The 17,372-nt window shown below is 45.7% G+C and overlaps 1 protein-coding gene across 1 annotated transcript in view; it reads left to right on the forward strand.

Annotated features, from left to right (window-relative positions):
- The window catches only part of LOC122373260 (organic cation transporter-like protein), a 35,391-nt gene that overhangs the window by 13,519 nt on the left and 4,500 nt on the right, over positions 1-17,372 (forward strand). The window contains exons 4-8 of the mRNA XM_043351156.1: positions 517-620; positions 13,507-13,661; positions 14,585-14,753; positions 15,140-15,269; positions 16,336-16,451. Of these exons, the coding sequence (XP_043207091.1) occupies positions 517-620; positions 13,507-13,661; positions 14,585-14,753; positions 15,140-15,269; positions 16,336-16,451 (674 nt within the window). The remainder of the gene's footprint in view (positions 1-516; positions 621-13,506; positions 13,662-14,584; positions 14,754-15,139; positions 15,270-16,335; positions 16,452-17,372) is intronic.

Here is a 17,372-nt window from a genome sequence, read left to right on the forward strand (position 1 = left end):
CGGGCAGCGGGGTCATAGGTTTGGCAGAGGGGTCACGAGTTCAGACATCGTGGTCATGAGGCCAGGTAAATGGGCCACGATTCGCGACAGTATTGAGTTAAATGATTAGAATGAAGGTGAAAGAGTAATTAAATTGATATAAATCGGGATCATGAGGTAATGCCATTATCATTAAATCATTGCTTTTTGGTGTTTTCATGCAAGCTGCGTAGAACATTTACGTTTAATCCCACGCTGTCGTTCGATGAATTTCTTACGCTCCCTACGTATCTTCATTCTATGACAACTGAATGACATCGGAGAAAGGTTTATATTTACGACACATGTTGACGATCGTTTTCATATGTTTGTTTGTTTATTTATTTGGTTATGTTGCTTAGTTGATTAGGGTACGCCAACTGCAATAAACATTTTGCTCCCATAATATTTTCCAGAACTTTTACCCAGCCTGACTATAACTTGGCGTTTCCCCTGTGTTGCGTTATTTCAATAGCCCTATTCATTTGTTGCTCGCAGTACCAACTAAGCTGTGGTCGCGCCTGGCTCATCTCGCTGGCAAACAGTCTCTACATGGTTGGAATGTTTGTCGGATCGCTCGTACTGGGATACATCTCAGACAGGTGAGGATCCGCCGAAAACGTTCTTTACACATTACTGCAGTGTTGCAGAAAAAAAACTTTTTCACATTCGTGGCACGATTAGATACGCTACGATATTATTAGATAAGATTAGATATTCGTGTTATTCACCGCCATAACACTTATTTAACGATGGACTGTAGCTTTATACCTACCTACACAACAGCGTCGCTGCTTGTCCTGTGCGTACATATTTAGCCACTTCCTGATTTTGTCCATTGAATCGACGCCATTTTTTATTTCTCTAAACATGAACTACGCTTTCAGGTTTTTTTTTTGCATATACATATTGCTAAAATACATCATCCTAACTGTTTTCATTAAAATTTCATTACATACTCGTTAATGAATGATATATTCTTCCTGATGAACTACATGGGACACAAAAGCAATTATTTACACCGTTACATAGCTAACTATTCTCACTACATGACGAAGGCGGGGAGAATATCGAAAAGCACTATCACAGTCTCTTCTCACTCACGTGTGGCGAGATATTCTCTCCCGTGTGGCTGATATTGAAGTGAGAGGGCGTATTGTTACGCACGAATATCTTATCACTCCACTTCAGGTCCACTAACTTCAGTGGTTATAGCGATAATTTAAGTGCGATAATTGGGGTGACGAGAGACATTAAAGGTTGCCGGATATAATCTCGATATGAATCTGATATCGATGATAGGTTAGGCATGCGGAATATGTAGTCTGTTACATGGTAAGCTAACGTTCCACAACAACATAGGTATGTGTGATCATTTTCTATCATCTTCTTTATGGTTCTTAATGGTAAGGCATCTCGAAGCAGGGCGTTTGAAAGCGACTGATCCATTCCTCATTTCTCGCATTGCTCCAGACAAATGCACTCATCACTTAGAACGATGTTCACGGTTCACACGAGCGAAGAGGTCAAGAGGATGATAATTGAGTGTTTCCACAGTCCACACATTCAAGGAAGGAAGTCATCTTTGTGATATCTGAGCACCTTTCTACACATCAGCGATGTAAAGTGTGGCTGAATGATGACAGCACTAATGTCTTTTTCCTTTCCAGCCGGATTACGCGTTTGACAGGCACGTTTCGATTCGTGAAAAGGGTCAGATTAGTTTGAAGTAAGAGCACCAGGATGGGTTCCCCATTGTTTTTTATTTTTTAATACATATTGGCCGTTTTCACGACGGAACTTTCGCAGAGGAACTTATTTGATACCTAAAAAGTACCTACTCTTAGAGGCCTTAACATCCCTCAAACTGAAATATTTTATGTTCAAAATAATTTTAGAAGTTTAAATCCGGGCATTTTTTGCCCTCAAATCACTTATTTATTTACAAACACAGCAATTTTTGGTTCTAGTAGCCCACCTTTCGACTATGAGGTATTAAATCAGCGTGGCAACTTGCTCCCTCTTTGCTCCCTCGGGTATCTAATTCCGGAATTCTTAACCCGCGCCCTGCTGGGGGTCCTGGATTTCCACGCCCTGCTGGGGGGGGGGGGGTGTTTGAACACCCCCCCTTGTAACTCGGCTCCTGGGCCACGTAGCGATACGCGGAAGGCGGCGTTCGAAAGAGCGTAAAAAATAATGACGAAATCACTTCGGTCAATTTTTTGGTCAGGTCAAAGGTCAGGTCACCAGAGGTCATTGAAGGCAAAATTTCGCCGATTTCCAGGTCGAATGTCGAAAATTTCCAAGAAGCCAACGCATAACTCGGGAACCAATAGAGCTACAGCGCCGCGGAAAAGCGCATTCGATAGCCCTATTAACGCCCTTTCTGAGTAATTTTCTCAGATTTGACCTAAGGTCAACGGTTTTGCCTGCAGGGGGCAAAAACTGCAAAAATAGCTGATTTTTTCGGAAACAGTTTTTCTGCAGTAACTTTTGACCCAAGCCTTGTACGAGCTTACTTTTACCGGCATCGTGTTCCTCTCGTCAAGACGCATCGAATGAACTATAATTTGACCTTGAAAGGTCAACTTGAAAATTTGACCTCAGGTCAAGGTCATGACCTGACCGGAAAGGGTCATGTTGCATATCAGTCGATCCGTATCGTCGAGCTGAACACATCTAAGGCGTTTTCATCGCTCTAGCATGCCTCTATCAAAAGTTATTTGCGAAAAACTGTTAGATATCATTCGTGACCTAAGATGACCTCAGGGCATAAACAAGGGTCACGGACACCATTTTCAAGTTTAGTGTGTTTAAACCACTTGTAATTCGGTGTTTGGGAGTGTGTATAATGTCTTTCATCCAAAAGAGGCGCATTTCAATTTTCTCCCATTGACTTATAATGGGGAGGTCGCAAAATTGACCTGACCTTAGGTCATCGATATCAAAATTCTGAGATATACATTTTGTACATGCTATTGCTCTTAGCAATCGCTGAAAGTTTCAAAGCGATCGGTCACTCGGTGTAGCTATGACAGACATTGAAAGTTTTTATGAGGTGAGGTCACTTCAAGTGACCTGGTGACCTGACCTTGAATGACCTTGGTCTGAAATTTTCACAACATGTGTAGAATTGATATATGATAAGGTGTACCAAAAACGGCGGCGCTCCGCGCCGCCGTTTTTGAGATATTCGCGAAAAACCACAAGGGGGGGTGTTCAAACACCCCCCCCCCCAGCAGGGCGCGGGTTAAAAACAAGGAAAGTATATATCGAGTTCTCTTTTATACCTATTCAGTTATGTTTTAATGGTGATTAAAATATGACAAATTTTTTTAATTACATTTCATATAAGAAAACACGCAAAACAATGAAACAAAAATAACTACGGCAGATAATTACCTTCAGGTATCTAATTCCGACCAATCAGCACCTCAGTAGGATATGACGTCATACAAGAATGGTGGTGAAGGCCGTTTGCAGTCCCGGCCGGTAGGTCACGTGACCGCCGGGCGCCTCGGGTCACGCGGCGGTCGGGAGTCGGACGCGGGGCGTGGTCGCGGGCGGACGCGCGGGGCATCATGCTTTGCTTTGCTTGCTTTGTCAACTTCATATAACTTACTATCGCATTCGTGTGAAAGCCAAACACTGCTCAGTGCCTTTAGAAATTGAGTTTTGGAAAGCTCAAGTCCCTATAGCTCCTCAGGTCGGCAACAGTTGAAGCCTCATCTGAACCCATGTGAAAAAAACGAGGGTAAGGAACCTTGTGTTGCTTTTTCTTTTACCGTCATAATTATCTCAAACCATCACAATTTTGAGATGCCACATTGTCTGCTTCACTACATTCGTGTAAAACTTGGGTGAAGGCTGGTGGCTCAAAGAAAGGTGAAGATATTTCTTTAAGTGCCTAATCCGTGAAATTGAAATATCCCGGCTTTACAAATCTACACTTTTCATTTTCTCCACGATACATTTTTTGAAATTGTTTAAATTTTATCTACATTTGTTAAAATCGGGGCTTTGGTTTTGTGTAAACTAGATCATAAAGTTTACTATAGTTTTGTGTAACCTGATGGCTGAAGAAAATAGTAATTTTGCTAAAATGAGGTGCGGAAATTTGTTGCTTTCCAAATCAAATTACTCATACCTATATTTCATTCAAAATTAGGAGGCATTATTACTGTTTTTTTCTTGTAACATGAACTGAGTTTGGGTACGGTGCTCCGGAAACGTTGTGGAACTTTAAGCTAGCTAGAGCAGTTTCCATAAAAATTGTTTAGATAGTTGACATGGCATGTTGACAACTCTTTTGCTGTTTCTAAAAAAGTGAAAAAAATATTTTCCTGCATTAAGCACACAAGGCATGTTATTCTCATAAGCTATCGAATGTGTGTGTGTTTTTTTAAGCTGTTTTTTTAAGCTTTTAAGCTGTAACTTCAGTTACTTCACTTTAGAACATATTGCCCAGAATGCGTCACTGATCATGAGCTGGTATATCATATCATATGTAGCAAATACATAAATGAGAATAGTGTGTCATGAATTTTTGTGCATGCTTCTGGATCATCTGTAATTACATCAAAGGCTCGGCTCAAGAGTGTCCTGCCGACCAGCTTATGCCCAACCCTTTCTGTCCGCAGAACGTCGCCTGCGACTCCCGCACGCCGTTTGCCCCGGCCGTCCGTACTGGTCTTCGCGCTGCGAGCCGCGCTGGAGTTCGCGGCGGCGTCGTGGAGCTCCCATCGGGACGGCGTGTGATGCCCGCGTCGAGCTTATAAGCCGTGAGCTTCGATTGGCGGCTCACGCGGTCACCAGCTGTATGTACAGCCTCGGCCCCGACGACCCCGCTAATGGCCGAGACCGGCATACCCCCGGCATGGGTCCGCTGTCCGGCGCAGCGCTGGCCGCCCGCATGCTATGCTACTTTTGGCTGTATCGCTGCCCAGCGGGAGCGCGCTCCACGCTGCGGAAGAGGTACACGTTGCGACCCGACTGAGGACTGCAACCGGATGGTGACACGTCGGCCTCTGCGCCCTGGCCGGGGCAGGCGTGACCGACGTCACAGTGGAGGAACACCCAAACAAGACCAGCCCACCGTCGGAGCAGCATGGAAATATCATGTTCTGCCTGGACGTCGGACCCGGCGGCCGCAGAGCACCTGCACACGTGCGGAGAGGGGCGCTGGAGGCTACTCTGGAGCTTCTGCCATTCCGCGGCGCGACTGCTGGCAAAACGGCGGTGATTGAGGCGGTTGGGAACAGCTGCAGCAATGGTGATGGCGGTGATGGCGACATGGCGGTTTGGGACTTCATCTCAGCGCGGCCGCCGCCCAGGCGCCGCTGCGCCCGGCTGCTCAGCCACCTACCGGATGGCGGGGTGGCCCTTACGGCCCTCACGCCCGTTCGGTCTGCGGCCACGTTGTGGGGTGGCGGTCGCGGGGTTAGCGGCGTTGGACTTCGTCCTTTATCCAGACTGCACCGTACCATCTGAACGGATGGATCTGCCAAGAAAGATGACATCCAAGGCGGCTATGAGGCGATCACAAAGCTTCACCAAGAGCTTCTCATTCATGGGGCCGGCCGGCCGTTAAAGGGACCCTCCCACCTTCAAAAAAGTTAATGAATTGGTATGAAAGTGATGTCGCTCGATTCAGAAAGAGCAAAAACGAATATCTACCAAATTTCATCGAAAAATATTCACCGGTTTTCAAGATATTAGACTTTTCCTTTTGTTTACTTTTTGGGATCTCCGCTGTTCCTAGCGACTTTATTTGAAAGTGCGGCATTTGTTGCGCGCAAAGCAGCATATACCACCGCGTGCTACAAAACGTTTTAGTAAAAGATTTAAAAATCGTTAGATCTCCGCTGACGTCACAAATTCTAAGGGGGCATACCAATGCACTAGCCCCTTAGAATCCGAAAACTGCAAGTTTGAAATTCCATATCTCCGAATTAAAGCATTTGTCGATGTTGTGAGTGCCCAAACCGGTATTTGCAGGCCATGGCCACCAATTTGGCTATCTCAACTCAAAACTAATGTTAAGGTGGGAGGGTCCCTTTAAGTCGCAACACCGGCTACCGAGTGCCAACAGCTGCGTGCGCTGGCGCCGACGCGTTGTGGGCCGCGCTGCTGACGCCCAAGCTGCGATATCAACCATCTATGAATAAGTGGCAGCGGTGGCGGCTTGTCAGTTGTTAACGTGCCTTAACAGACGTTGCGAATAGCCCGCGTTGGAATCGCATGGTTGGGAACACAACGCAAGTAAAAATGGGCTTCCTTGATGAACCTACTTTTTAAGCATTGTAGCCTTTGTAATTTTGGATGTTTTGCTGTAGATATTATTTTCTACATATATACTATATAGGCACTCACGTGCTTTAAATCGCGCAATGCAATTGAACCATGGTAAAGACAATGATAAATGAACTGAGAGCTGACATGCCCCATGCTTTGTGTGTGTATGTGTGTGTGTGTTTTTTTTTTTTTGGCGAGTCGATAAAAGTGGTTTTGGACACTGGATGAGTTTTTAGGGGTGTGGTGAGGGGGGATGTAATTCCACAGACCTTCTGTCAGATTCACTAATGCAGTAGGTCTGTGCGGTGTTTAGTTATCGGAGCATTCTTTGAAAGTCGTGAATAGGGCTACCGAGTACCTAAAGCCGTAATATTCCCCCACAAAAACTTCTTTTAAAATAACCGGGGATAGGTACATGAGCAGAGTAAATGCTATTACGAACGCCTATCACAATGCTGAGCGAATAGGAAAATCCATAGATGGAGAATTGTGCCGCGTTACGGGTGCTCGGGCGCAGCCAATCCACCGTTACCCCAGCGGTGACCTTGACCCGCATCGTCTGTCTCGGCTCCAAAGCCAAACCGGCGTGGAATTGGGAGCGTTCGAGCACTCATGGTCCAGCGCAATTCTCCACCTAAATCCATTCCTGATACACATTTGCTTGCTCATAGTCATGTAACCCCGGTAAATTCACCCAACTTTCATATTGGTCGCTCCATAGACAGATGGCCACAGAGATCAACTTAAAAGGCCATTGTTGCATTCATTTAGTGGAGATCATTAAAGAGCCGGGACAGGCCACAAGTCGCGTGACATCATACGTGTAACGACCAATGACGTCGGCCTGCAAAACCCAATGGAAGCGGCTAGCAGCGTGCAATAAAACAGGGCGCTGCTTTCTAAATGTCTGTCGTGCGCCATAAATGAATATATTCTTTGTAGCCTGGCAACTCAGTATCTTTTTTTAACTATTGTACTAGTATTTAATAATTTCATAATTTTATAATTGTACTTACGCTTTATGTTGATATTAGTGATAAATCCTTAGATAAAGTAAATCGATGTGATATTTAATAGAAAAATAGCAAACTAACGCACCATTCATTCGAAAGCTGGGGAACCTACTAAAAAGAACTACTAAAATTCCTGAGGAACCAAAGGATCAAATGGGGATTAAATAGATGCCTGCTATTCCGTCGTGAAAACGGCCATTAACCCTCGCCCGTAAACGGCGATCTGCCACCTTCGCCCATGCAGGGGGGGGGGTTGGTGCGACCCCCCCCCCCTTGGCGTTTGAAAACGGAGCGTCGTAGAGCTTAGCGGAAAAGACCAACGGATTGCTCTCGCCGAGATCTCGCGATTGGTGGTATATTTTTTGGTCCTAGGTCAACATTTGACCTACTTTTGACCGGTCAAAGGTCAAATTTTCGGAAAAATAGACTTTTTTTTCAACTTTCCGCGGCGATTGCGGCAAAACGGTGGGAGATATCGACTTGAAACCTTCACTATCGTGTTCCTTGATCAATTCTCTATCGTTTGGTATGTATTTCGTTTCCCTAGCTCTAAAAATGGCGCGTTGGGAGCGCCGGAAGTCGGCAAGGTCACAGTCGGCGGCAGAAATTCGAAAAATCAAAATTTAAATTTTTGAAATCTGATTGTATTTTTGGATTTGGAAGGTCCATTTGCTCCCTATAGAAGCTAATATTGCTGCATATTCCCATTGAGGTGACAAGAATTAGCAAAATAGTGGTTCGGGCGCTTTTCAAAAATAGTACCGGACGCTGTTCCTCTTGTGACGTCATAGCTCCGTGACCTGACCTGACCCGGTCAAGTTTCTTATACCATATGATAGCCAATACTTGCCCCAACATGCATGGGAAGTTTCATCACGATCCATCAACCGATGTCCGTACCACCGGCAGGAAACCTCGGGCGTTGGCACTCAGTTTGTGAAAATCCGGCCGGAGGCTGTTCCCTTTGTGACGTCATAACTCCGTGACCTGACATGACCCGGTCAAATTTTTTTTTATCAAAAGATGCGCAAGGTTGGCCCCATAAGGTACCCAAAATTTGGCGGCGCTGCGCGCCGCCGTTTTTGCACTATTTCCGAAAAACCTCAGGGGGGGGGGTTGCACCAACCCCCCCCCCCTACATGGGCGAGGGTTAAGCAGTTTCAAACGATTGAGGGTCACTAGGGTGCATCAAAATACATTTTCTCATGACATTGATCTGTCTGGGTGAAAAAAGTGTTCGATTGCATGCTGTCACAACGTATGTAAAATATTTTCGCGATCATTGATCATTTACAGGTCCCACAACAGCTCTGAAAGAGACTTCGTCAGGCTCCTTTATTTCAGCGGCCCGGCCCGACTCGATCGCAATGCTATTTGAGGTTAAAGTCAATAATACCCTAGATATTTAAACTTATTGAAAGCAAGAAAGGTATTCTGTGTAAGACTTACAGCTACAGTTCGTCGTGCCCTCAAATCCGGGACATGGCTTGTGTTGTGTGTGTGTATGTGTGCATTCGCTGCGACGCGGCGCTGAGCGTTGCGGGGCCGGTTGGCCGCATGGTCATTGGTCGACCTTGTGTGGCCGGAGGCGGCGCTCCGGCCGGGTCGCGGTCACGTGACCCGCATTGACCTTGGACCAGCTCGAGTTTTGGCCGGCATTTGGCGTCCAGGGGCCGACGATAAAGGAGGTAATGTTTGGGCTAACAGATTTCTACAAGGGTTAACATTGACTGCAAGCTCATAATATTAGATGGATTAATCGAAAACAAATCCATCGTTTTCGATTAATTGTAGTTTCGACTCATATTGGACCTGCCCATCGTTTTCGATTAACTGTAGGTTGGACTTAATTGCACTTTTTTCGATTAATTTATGCAATAATTGAGCCTACGGTCAATTGTAACATTTTTATTGATAAGTAATCTTTTTTATCATGTACAGAGAAGTCGACGAGGTGATCACCGCGGCAGCCATCGGGACACTCCTCTGGTACCTGACTGGAGGGCTGCTCCCGCTGGCACTCTTCAGCACAAAGGTGCCAGAAGAAGAGCGGCGCTCCCTGGCGGATGCCATTTTGAACTGTAAGCCGGACGATGTGCCAGCAAGTGCTCAACAGCAGCGCTTCGGAACCGGCTTCGGCAAGCCTAGTTTCATGGCGCTCGCGCCGACCACCAGCCTGGCGGATCTCGCCAACCGGGACTGCTGGTTTGGCATGCACCAGCTGCACATCAACCCAGCCTTCCTCTCTCTTGCCGTGGAGGACTGGGAGTCCTGCGCAGCATATCAGGAGAGTCTGGTGAACGTGAGTGCGGTCAACGTAGTGAACGACTGCGCTGAGCGGGGCGTGAAACTCACGTCAGACTTTGTGACCGCAGCCGGAAGCGAGCGGCATCTTCAAAACGTGCTGCAGACGGTGGAGGAGGACCGGTTGAAGCAGCCTGATCAGAGGAACAGCAAGCGTAAGCTGAGCACTACAGAGTAGAGCAGCGAAGGGACGCAGGCAACGTGTCTCAGCGAGTGGCAAACTTCTATGCACCTGGTTATTACGAGCGAGCGAGCGCAGCGAGCGAAGTGAGTCTTTTCAATATAACGGAAAAATCTCAGTATGAGCGGCCCGGCCCGGCCTGTAACGCTTTTGAGAGGCTTATATCTCAGCAACCGCTGGACCGATTGGCCTGCGGTCTTCTTTGTTGGGTAGCCCCATCCCTTCTACCCCGTAATTGACTACTTTTGATACATTTCATTGACCGTCGTGGCACGTGCCACGTGAAAAGTCAAGGGTGTTCAAGCTGTTTTGCAAAAGTACCTAGTGATTTTGAGAGGCTCATATCTCAGCAGCCGCTTGGGCGATTGGCTTGCGGTAATTTTTGTAGGGTAGCAGCATCTCTTCTACCAAAAATAGGATACTCTCGATGCATGTGGGTCACCCCCAGTGCACGTGCAAAATACAACAATAAGAGGTGTCAAATTTGTTCCCATTTTAATAACTCGGTAATTACTGGGGCGATTTCGCTGAAACTTGGCATACAGGTAGGCACCCACCAGGCAATGCATTCCCATGTGTTGCGGTTAAGGTGCTACTGCACGTGCGCACGTGCAGGGGGCGCTTCCAGATCTCGAGAACGGCTGGGCCGATTGCGCTCAAATTTGGTACACGGTTGGGGACCTAGTAGGGTGCCGTGCAAAAGTCAGTTTGGACCCCGTTTGCACGTGCGCACGTGCAGAATGCCGCTTCCAGATCTCAGGAACGGCTGGGCCGATTGCATTCAAATTTGGCACACCGCTAGCGACCGGTTAGAAGGGTGCTATGCGCAAGCCTGTTGGAAGTACCCTCTCGCCCTTCCGCACGTGCAGGGCTCACTATCTCGCTCGCTCGTTCTTCGCCCAAAAGGCGTTTTACTGGTAGTGATGAGTGTGTGATTACTCGTAAAGCCACAATATACAGTTAACCAATGATTGATCGTCTCTGTGGGACCTGTAAACATCAATGAATTTTTACAAAACTGAACATATCTTGTCTTTACTCACATTCGAACAAAAATTTGACCCAGACAGATCAAATTATCAATTTTGAAAAATAACATTATAATTTGATGCACCCTAAGGGTCACTCTTAGAACAAATGAAGTGAGTGACTAATTCTAGTGTTTGTTAAGTACCTATTTATCTACTAAATAGAAGATAAAGAAAGAAAAGTGTCAAATAAGAACACGTTCCACATAAACTGTAAGAAAGTAGAAGTCATTTCGTCGTTTCTGTAGTTCCACTTAATCGAGTATTCCAAGTATTTCCTAATTGCTTATTCGATCGTTTCTTATTTCCCCACCCAGAACCATTTCGTGTGTCCGATGCTATCTGGATATCACTGATGATTATGTAGACTCGGCACATTTGGCCTTTTTTATTTTTAGCATTGCTTGAGACAGTGCTGTCACATGTGCACGGGTCCCTCTTTCATCTCCCTCAGATAAATATACATTTTCTGGGTTTATATATTATGCTAGATAATACACATGTTACAGCCTATAAACAATAATTCGTGCTTAGACATCAATTAGGACGGGTATATTATGTTTTCGCTAATATGCTCCGGAGGTGTATGTCAAGAGTATCGCAATTAACACTTGCCTATGATGCAATGCAAGAGTAATGGCCTATGGTAAGTTATCGTAATTGTGCAATCCCAAAATAAATAGCCTGCAACTTTAACACATCCCCTAAGTACGAGTAGGACGAAACATGCTTCCGATTTCCTAACACGGTTTAAATATGTATGTATCCAGTAATGGAAATAATGATACATACGCCTAATCTCGATAAAAGACATCAAACAAATTGTAATAATAAATGCAGCCTCTGGGATGTTTTCCAACGTCACGCCATTTCCATTATTCATACAGGGTGTTCCAAAAAAGTGAGTCCCCCAACTAAGATCGACTGTATCTCTGCATACGTGCATCTAGCAATTCCGCCTGCAAAAGAAGTGGGGTGCTAGGCGAATGATCACCGAGTTTCGGCATAAGAATTGAAGCCTGGCAAGTGTCAAGCGATTACTAAAAAGGTTGACACTACAGGGGAATATCTCGCAAGACCGGAAGCGGCCGTCCCACGTTTACCGCCGTCGTCGTGTTTCACCCAATCTCGCAGCACATTTTGTTCTGGTCGCTCTCGGTGTGATACGTATTCATTCAGAGCCACACTAGGTAGCCTATTAGAAGTTAGAACCGACATTGACCGTTCTTTCCAACAAGGGGTCTCTCATTATCGTAAGATATACGGTTTTGGAGATATGTGCAATATTAGTTAGGGGGCTCACTTTTTTGGAACACCCTGTATATGTGAACTGTCCAGTGTCTACATTCATGTATATACGTGTAACTAAGTTATCTCTAATAACCATTAACCCGCGCCCTGCTGGGGGGGGGGGGGGGTGTTTGAACACCCCCCTTGTGGTTTTTCGCGAATATCTCAAAAACGACGGCGCGGAGCACCGCCGTTTTTTGTACATATTATCATACATCAATTCTACACATGTTGTGAAAATTTCAGACCAAGGTCATTCAAGGTCAGGTCACCAGGTCACTTGAAGTGACCTCACCTCATAAAAAGTTTCAATGTCTGTCATAGCTACACAGAGTGACCAATCGCTTTGAACCTTTCAGCGATTGCTAAGAGCAATAGCATGTACAAAATGTATATCTCAGAATTTTGATACCGATGACCTAAGGTCAGGTCAATTTTGCGACCTCCCCATTATAAGTCAATGGGAGAAAATTGAAATGCGCCTCTTTTGGACGAAAGACATTATAAACACTCCCAAACACTGAATTACAAGTGGTTTAGATACACGGAACATGAAAATGGTGTCCGTGACCCCTGTTTATGCCCTGAGGTCATCTTAGGTCACGAATGGTATCTAACAGTTTTTCGCAAATAACTTTTGATAGAGGCATGCTAGAGCGATGGAAACGCCTTAGATGTGTTCAGCTCGACGATACGGATCGACTGATATGCAACATGACCCTTTCCGGTCAGGTCATGACCTTGACCTGAGGTCAAATTTTCAAGTTGACCTTTCAAGGTCAAGTTATAGTTCATTCGATGCGTCTTGACGAGAGGAACACGATGCCGGTAAAGGTAAGCTCGTAAAAGGCTTGGGTCAAAAGTTATTGCAGAAAAACTGTTTCCGAAAAAATCGGCTATTTTTGCAGTTTTTGCCCCCTGCAGGCAAAATCGTTGACGTTAGGTCAAATCTGAGAAAATTACTCAGAAAGGGCGTTAATAGGGCTATCGAATGCGCTTTTCCGCGGCGCTGTAGCTCTATTGGTTCCCGAGTTATGCGTTGGCTTCTTGGAAATTGTCGACATTCGACCTGGAAATCGGCGAAATTTTGCCTTCAATGACCTCTGGTGACCTGCCCTTTGACCTGACCAAAAAATTGACCGAAGTAATTTCCTCATTATTTTTTACGCTCTTTCGAACGCCGCCTTCCGCGTATCGCTACGTGGCCCAGGAGCCGAGTTAGAGGGGGGGGGGTGTTCAAACACCCCCCCCCCCCAGCAGGGCGTGGAAATCCAGGACCCCCAGCCGGGCGCGGGTTAAACAATGTAGTCTGCAATGTTGTTTCCTTCAACATCCCCATCACCATGAAGTATGAACTCATTTCCTTCTTCTTCATCAGATTCGGCAGAAAGGTGGCCATGCTGCTCTCATTCTTCACGGTGGGAGTGGTTGGCACCACGATGGCGTTTGTGCCCAGTTTCGCTCTCTACGCGCCCCTGCGCTTCCTCATTGGCGTGGGAGGCATGGGCATCTTCATGACCTGCTTCTTGCTGGGTAAGATGGTGTTCAGACTTCAGAGACGCGCCGGCTAGTGAAGCGCGGGACGAATTGTTGAAAATCGAAATTGTATTGATTGATCGTATTGAAATCAAAGTCGTGTTGATCAAGAATTTCCTATTCTTTCTTCAACAGGCAGGGGCGTCGCCATGGGTTTTTGAGTGTGTGTGGGGGGGGGGGGGACGAAGCTCGACGGATCCTGCAGGATTTTTTTTTTCTATGCTAGTACCCCGCAACCCTGTTTTCAGCCTTTTCTCTGGATTTGATGCACTTTATTTTCGATGTAGCCGGTTTTTATTATTTTTATTGCGCACTTCTTTTCATTGTGTTCATTCAGGCATAATTTCTAAGCCCAGGGCATCGTGGGACACAAATAATAAACGACACACTATGCTTTGATTTGATATAATGATAAGATTGCATCAACCTGAATTCAGAGCCACAGTGCGCCACGTATGGTGCGGCTGCGCCATAAGTTGTTCACTGTTTTCTGCTACAGGAATTACTGAGTTGCTGCCAAATGTAGTGAAAAAACTTGTTCGGTAAAGGATTACTTCTTTTTTCCGCAGAATGACGGGTAACTGAGAAAAAGCAGCTCGAAAATTTCGATTGACATTCAATTTGAGGAGGGGATAATCCCCCCACCCTCACTCCAGGGGGACGGTGTCCCCCCATCCCCCCCCCCTGTGGCGACGCCCATGTCAACAGGCATAGAGCCAATGTTGTATCTTGAAGTCTTGATTGGTGCACAGTCGAGCAAGATTTAACATCTCTATTTTCCTCAGCAAAAAAGAACTTGCCCATAAGGCGCGCTAGCGTTCAAGGATTGTTTCAAACGACGCGCTCACGCCTCACGTTGACCGAACGAAACATCCCCGGCTTTCGTGTAACCGCTAATGACGATTTTCTTCCTCCGACAGGTGTCGAGACCGTATCTAACGACGTGCGCACTCTTTGCGGCATGATCATCCACTTCTTCTTCCCGTTCGGCGAGGCGATGGTGGCCGTGTTCGCCATCTTCGTCAAGGACTGGCACAGCCTGCAGCTCATCATATCAGTACCGGCCTTCATCTTCATGTCGTATTACTTGTGAGTACGCAGTACGCAGTATTCAGTAAAGTGATAAAGCTCAGTAAAGTGCCGGTTTTCAGTAAAGTGTTTTCCCGCGAAAGCCTTTCGCGGCGACGTTAATGGAAGCTGCCAAAGTTTTACATTGGATGACAGGTAGCTAAACACTTCTCCCCAATTGGATGCCTCATTTTGAGGAGTCAGCAGCGATGGCAGCCGTAATCCACCCTGGCACCGCGTGACATTTCACGAACAGCCAGCTGCAACGCTTGTTTTTGCCTCGGACCAGGGGTAACAGCGTATCGACTCTGTGACGGCCAATTAAATGCATATCTACGTGAAAACATATCTTCAATATTTCAAAATGATAAACACGCTTCTCATCTTTTTCACTTTACTCTTCCTAGCTTTGTTCCCGAGTCGCCTAGGTGGCTTGCAGCGGAGGGAAAATTTGAGCAGGCGGAGAGAAACCTTCGCACAGCTGCCAGATTCAACGGAGTCCAGTTTCCAGATCATCTTTTGAAGAAGCAGTCGCTGGTAAGAAACGTGACAAATGTCCCACGCAGTCTAACTCGCAACGGTCATGGGGCGGATATTATTTGTCAATGTTGATTATCAATACGCACAATGCGCACTGTACATAACTAACTAAAGGCACGAGTGGGTAATGGGTATGCCTTATCCATTTGCAGGGTAGGTACCTACCTAATTTGCAGTTATAATTTGCATATACAGTTATAACTTATAATTGCATAATTTGCAGCAATTTGCAAGTAGGTATACGACAAAACTGCCGAGTTTCTCGAAGTTCACGTGCAACTTAATTAAACGATCTCTTTCAATCCGTCTGCCATGCGATGCAATTTTAAGGATGCTGCGCAATGCGCATCCGTTGCAACATACGGATGATTACTGATCACACCACTTGTTGGCTGCTTGAATTTGATATTCTTCACTACACATAGGTACCGACAGATAAATACCTACGCATCGCCAGACTTCGGTCCACAGACCAAAATTGAGTTACGAGTCCTCATGAACTTGTTTAGGCCGATTCCATTTGACGAACACTTGAGCTTTGCCATTGAGCATTGCGTTGTGCACAACAAAGACTCCTATGTGAACTACAGTGCGTCGGACTGTAAGTTTATTGAGACGATGAAGAAACGACGCAAGCCCGACGTCCTTGATCGCACAATAGCACATTGTGCCTTTTGATGTTTGAAACATGTTCGGGACTCGAGGAAAATGTCGTCGATAGCACGAACGGAGTTTCATCAGTCTGAACTAGCAACAGTTGTTGTTGATGTTGCAATCACTGGAGTTCTGATCATGGGGTGCTCATTTTGTCAGGATGACTACATGATCTGCCTAAAGTGGTCCGATTTACCTACATCAGCGAACTTGCGATCATATGACTTTAGTGAGAAGTGTCTTTGGCATAAGCAATGTCCTTGGGCCTTGAACCCTACCACTTCGTTCTAAAATGCCGTTTTCAAATGAAACTACCCGTGTTACAACCACTGAACTTAGTTGCCTGCATCAATAACCACCCGAAGCATGCTTATTACGCATCATCCTCCTTTTTCGTGTCTGTCCGCAGAAAACATCCGACTCAGAGACGCCTATTCTGCTGGACGATCCGCCCCAGATGTCCGTATTGGATCTGTTCAGAACGCCGGCCCTGCGATGGCGCACACTCATCATTCTCTATCAATGGTAATGTTGTATGTATGTATGCAATATGCATGTATGTATGCATGCATGTATCACATATCGACACCTTTTTTTAAACCCCACATTTGTTCTCCCGTGAAGTTCAGAAAAGTTGTTAAGAAACCTTCAAAAAAGGTACAGTCACTCGATTTTTCTCAAGTGTGTCTGTCTTGGCAGATCAAGCAATGCCAGAGCAAGCTTACGAACACACAAGTTTGATCAGGATCGGACGATTGGACACTTCTAAAAAGAGATCTTTCGTGCTTCCCGGAAATTCACCGGAGAACAGATGTGGGGTTTAAAAAAAGGTGTCGATATGTTTGTAAGCACATATGTATGTAATATGTATGCACATATTTATGTATGTGTTTAGGTATGCATATTGCATAGTATTCACGATGACGAGCGATTCACACATGGCATGGCATGGCTCTGGTTGACAATATTCACTGACGGTCTGACGGACATTCATTCTTTTCTAATCAGCGGTAAAAAGCGTTTGACTGGGACAATATTCGCTAAACGGACAACTTATCATAAGCTTTATCAGAAATTTAAAAGCGCTTCCTGTTAATGACCTGATGAGCGTAAATCAAAACCAGCCGGAAGCCGAAAGCTTTATAGCGAAGATGTGAGAGGGAGGTGCTCACTAATTTATTTATATGTGCTTCGTGGCACGTTGATGTGAACAATAAAACGTTGGGATGCCCCGTTCCTCTTGGCCTTTGAACCCAGTAAGGTGTTTAACATAACAAACCCAAAATCAAGGAGTGGGTATAATTGAGTTCCGGGACATTATTAGGTGCCAGCTTCACAGACCCGGTGGCTACCAGAATGTATAGGCAATGGTTTATCGGACAGTTTGCACCGCCATCTTAGATAAATATCACAGAGTGTAAGTCAATGATTGATTTTCAACAGCTT

This window comes from Amphibalanus amphitrite, unplaced genomic scaffold (genome assembly GCF_019059575.1).
Source record: "Amphibalanus amphitrite isolate SeventyFive unplaced genomic scaffold, NRLGWU_Aamphi_draft 001469F_arrow, whole genome shotgun sequence".
Classification (NCBI taxonomy): domain Eukaryota; kingdom Metazoa; phylum Arthropoda; class Thecostraca; order Balanomorpha; family Balanidae; genus Amphibalanus; species Amphibalanus amphitrite.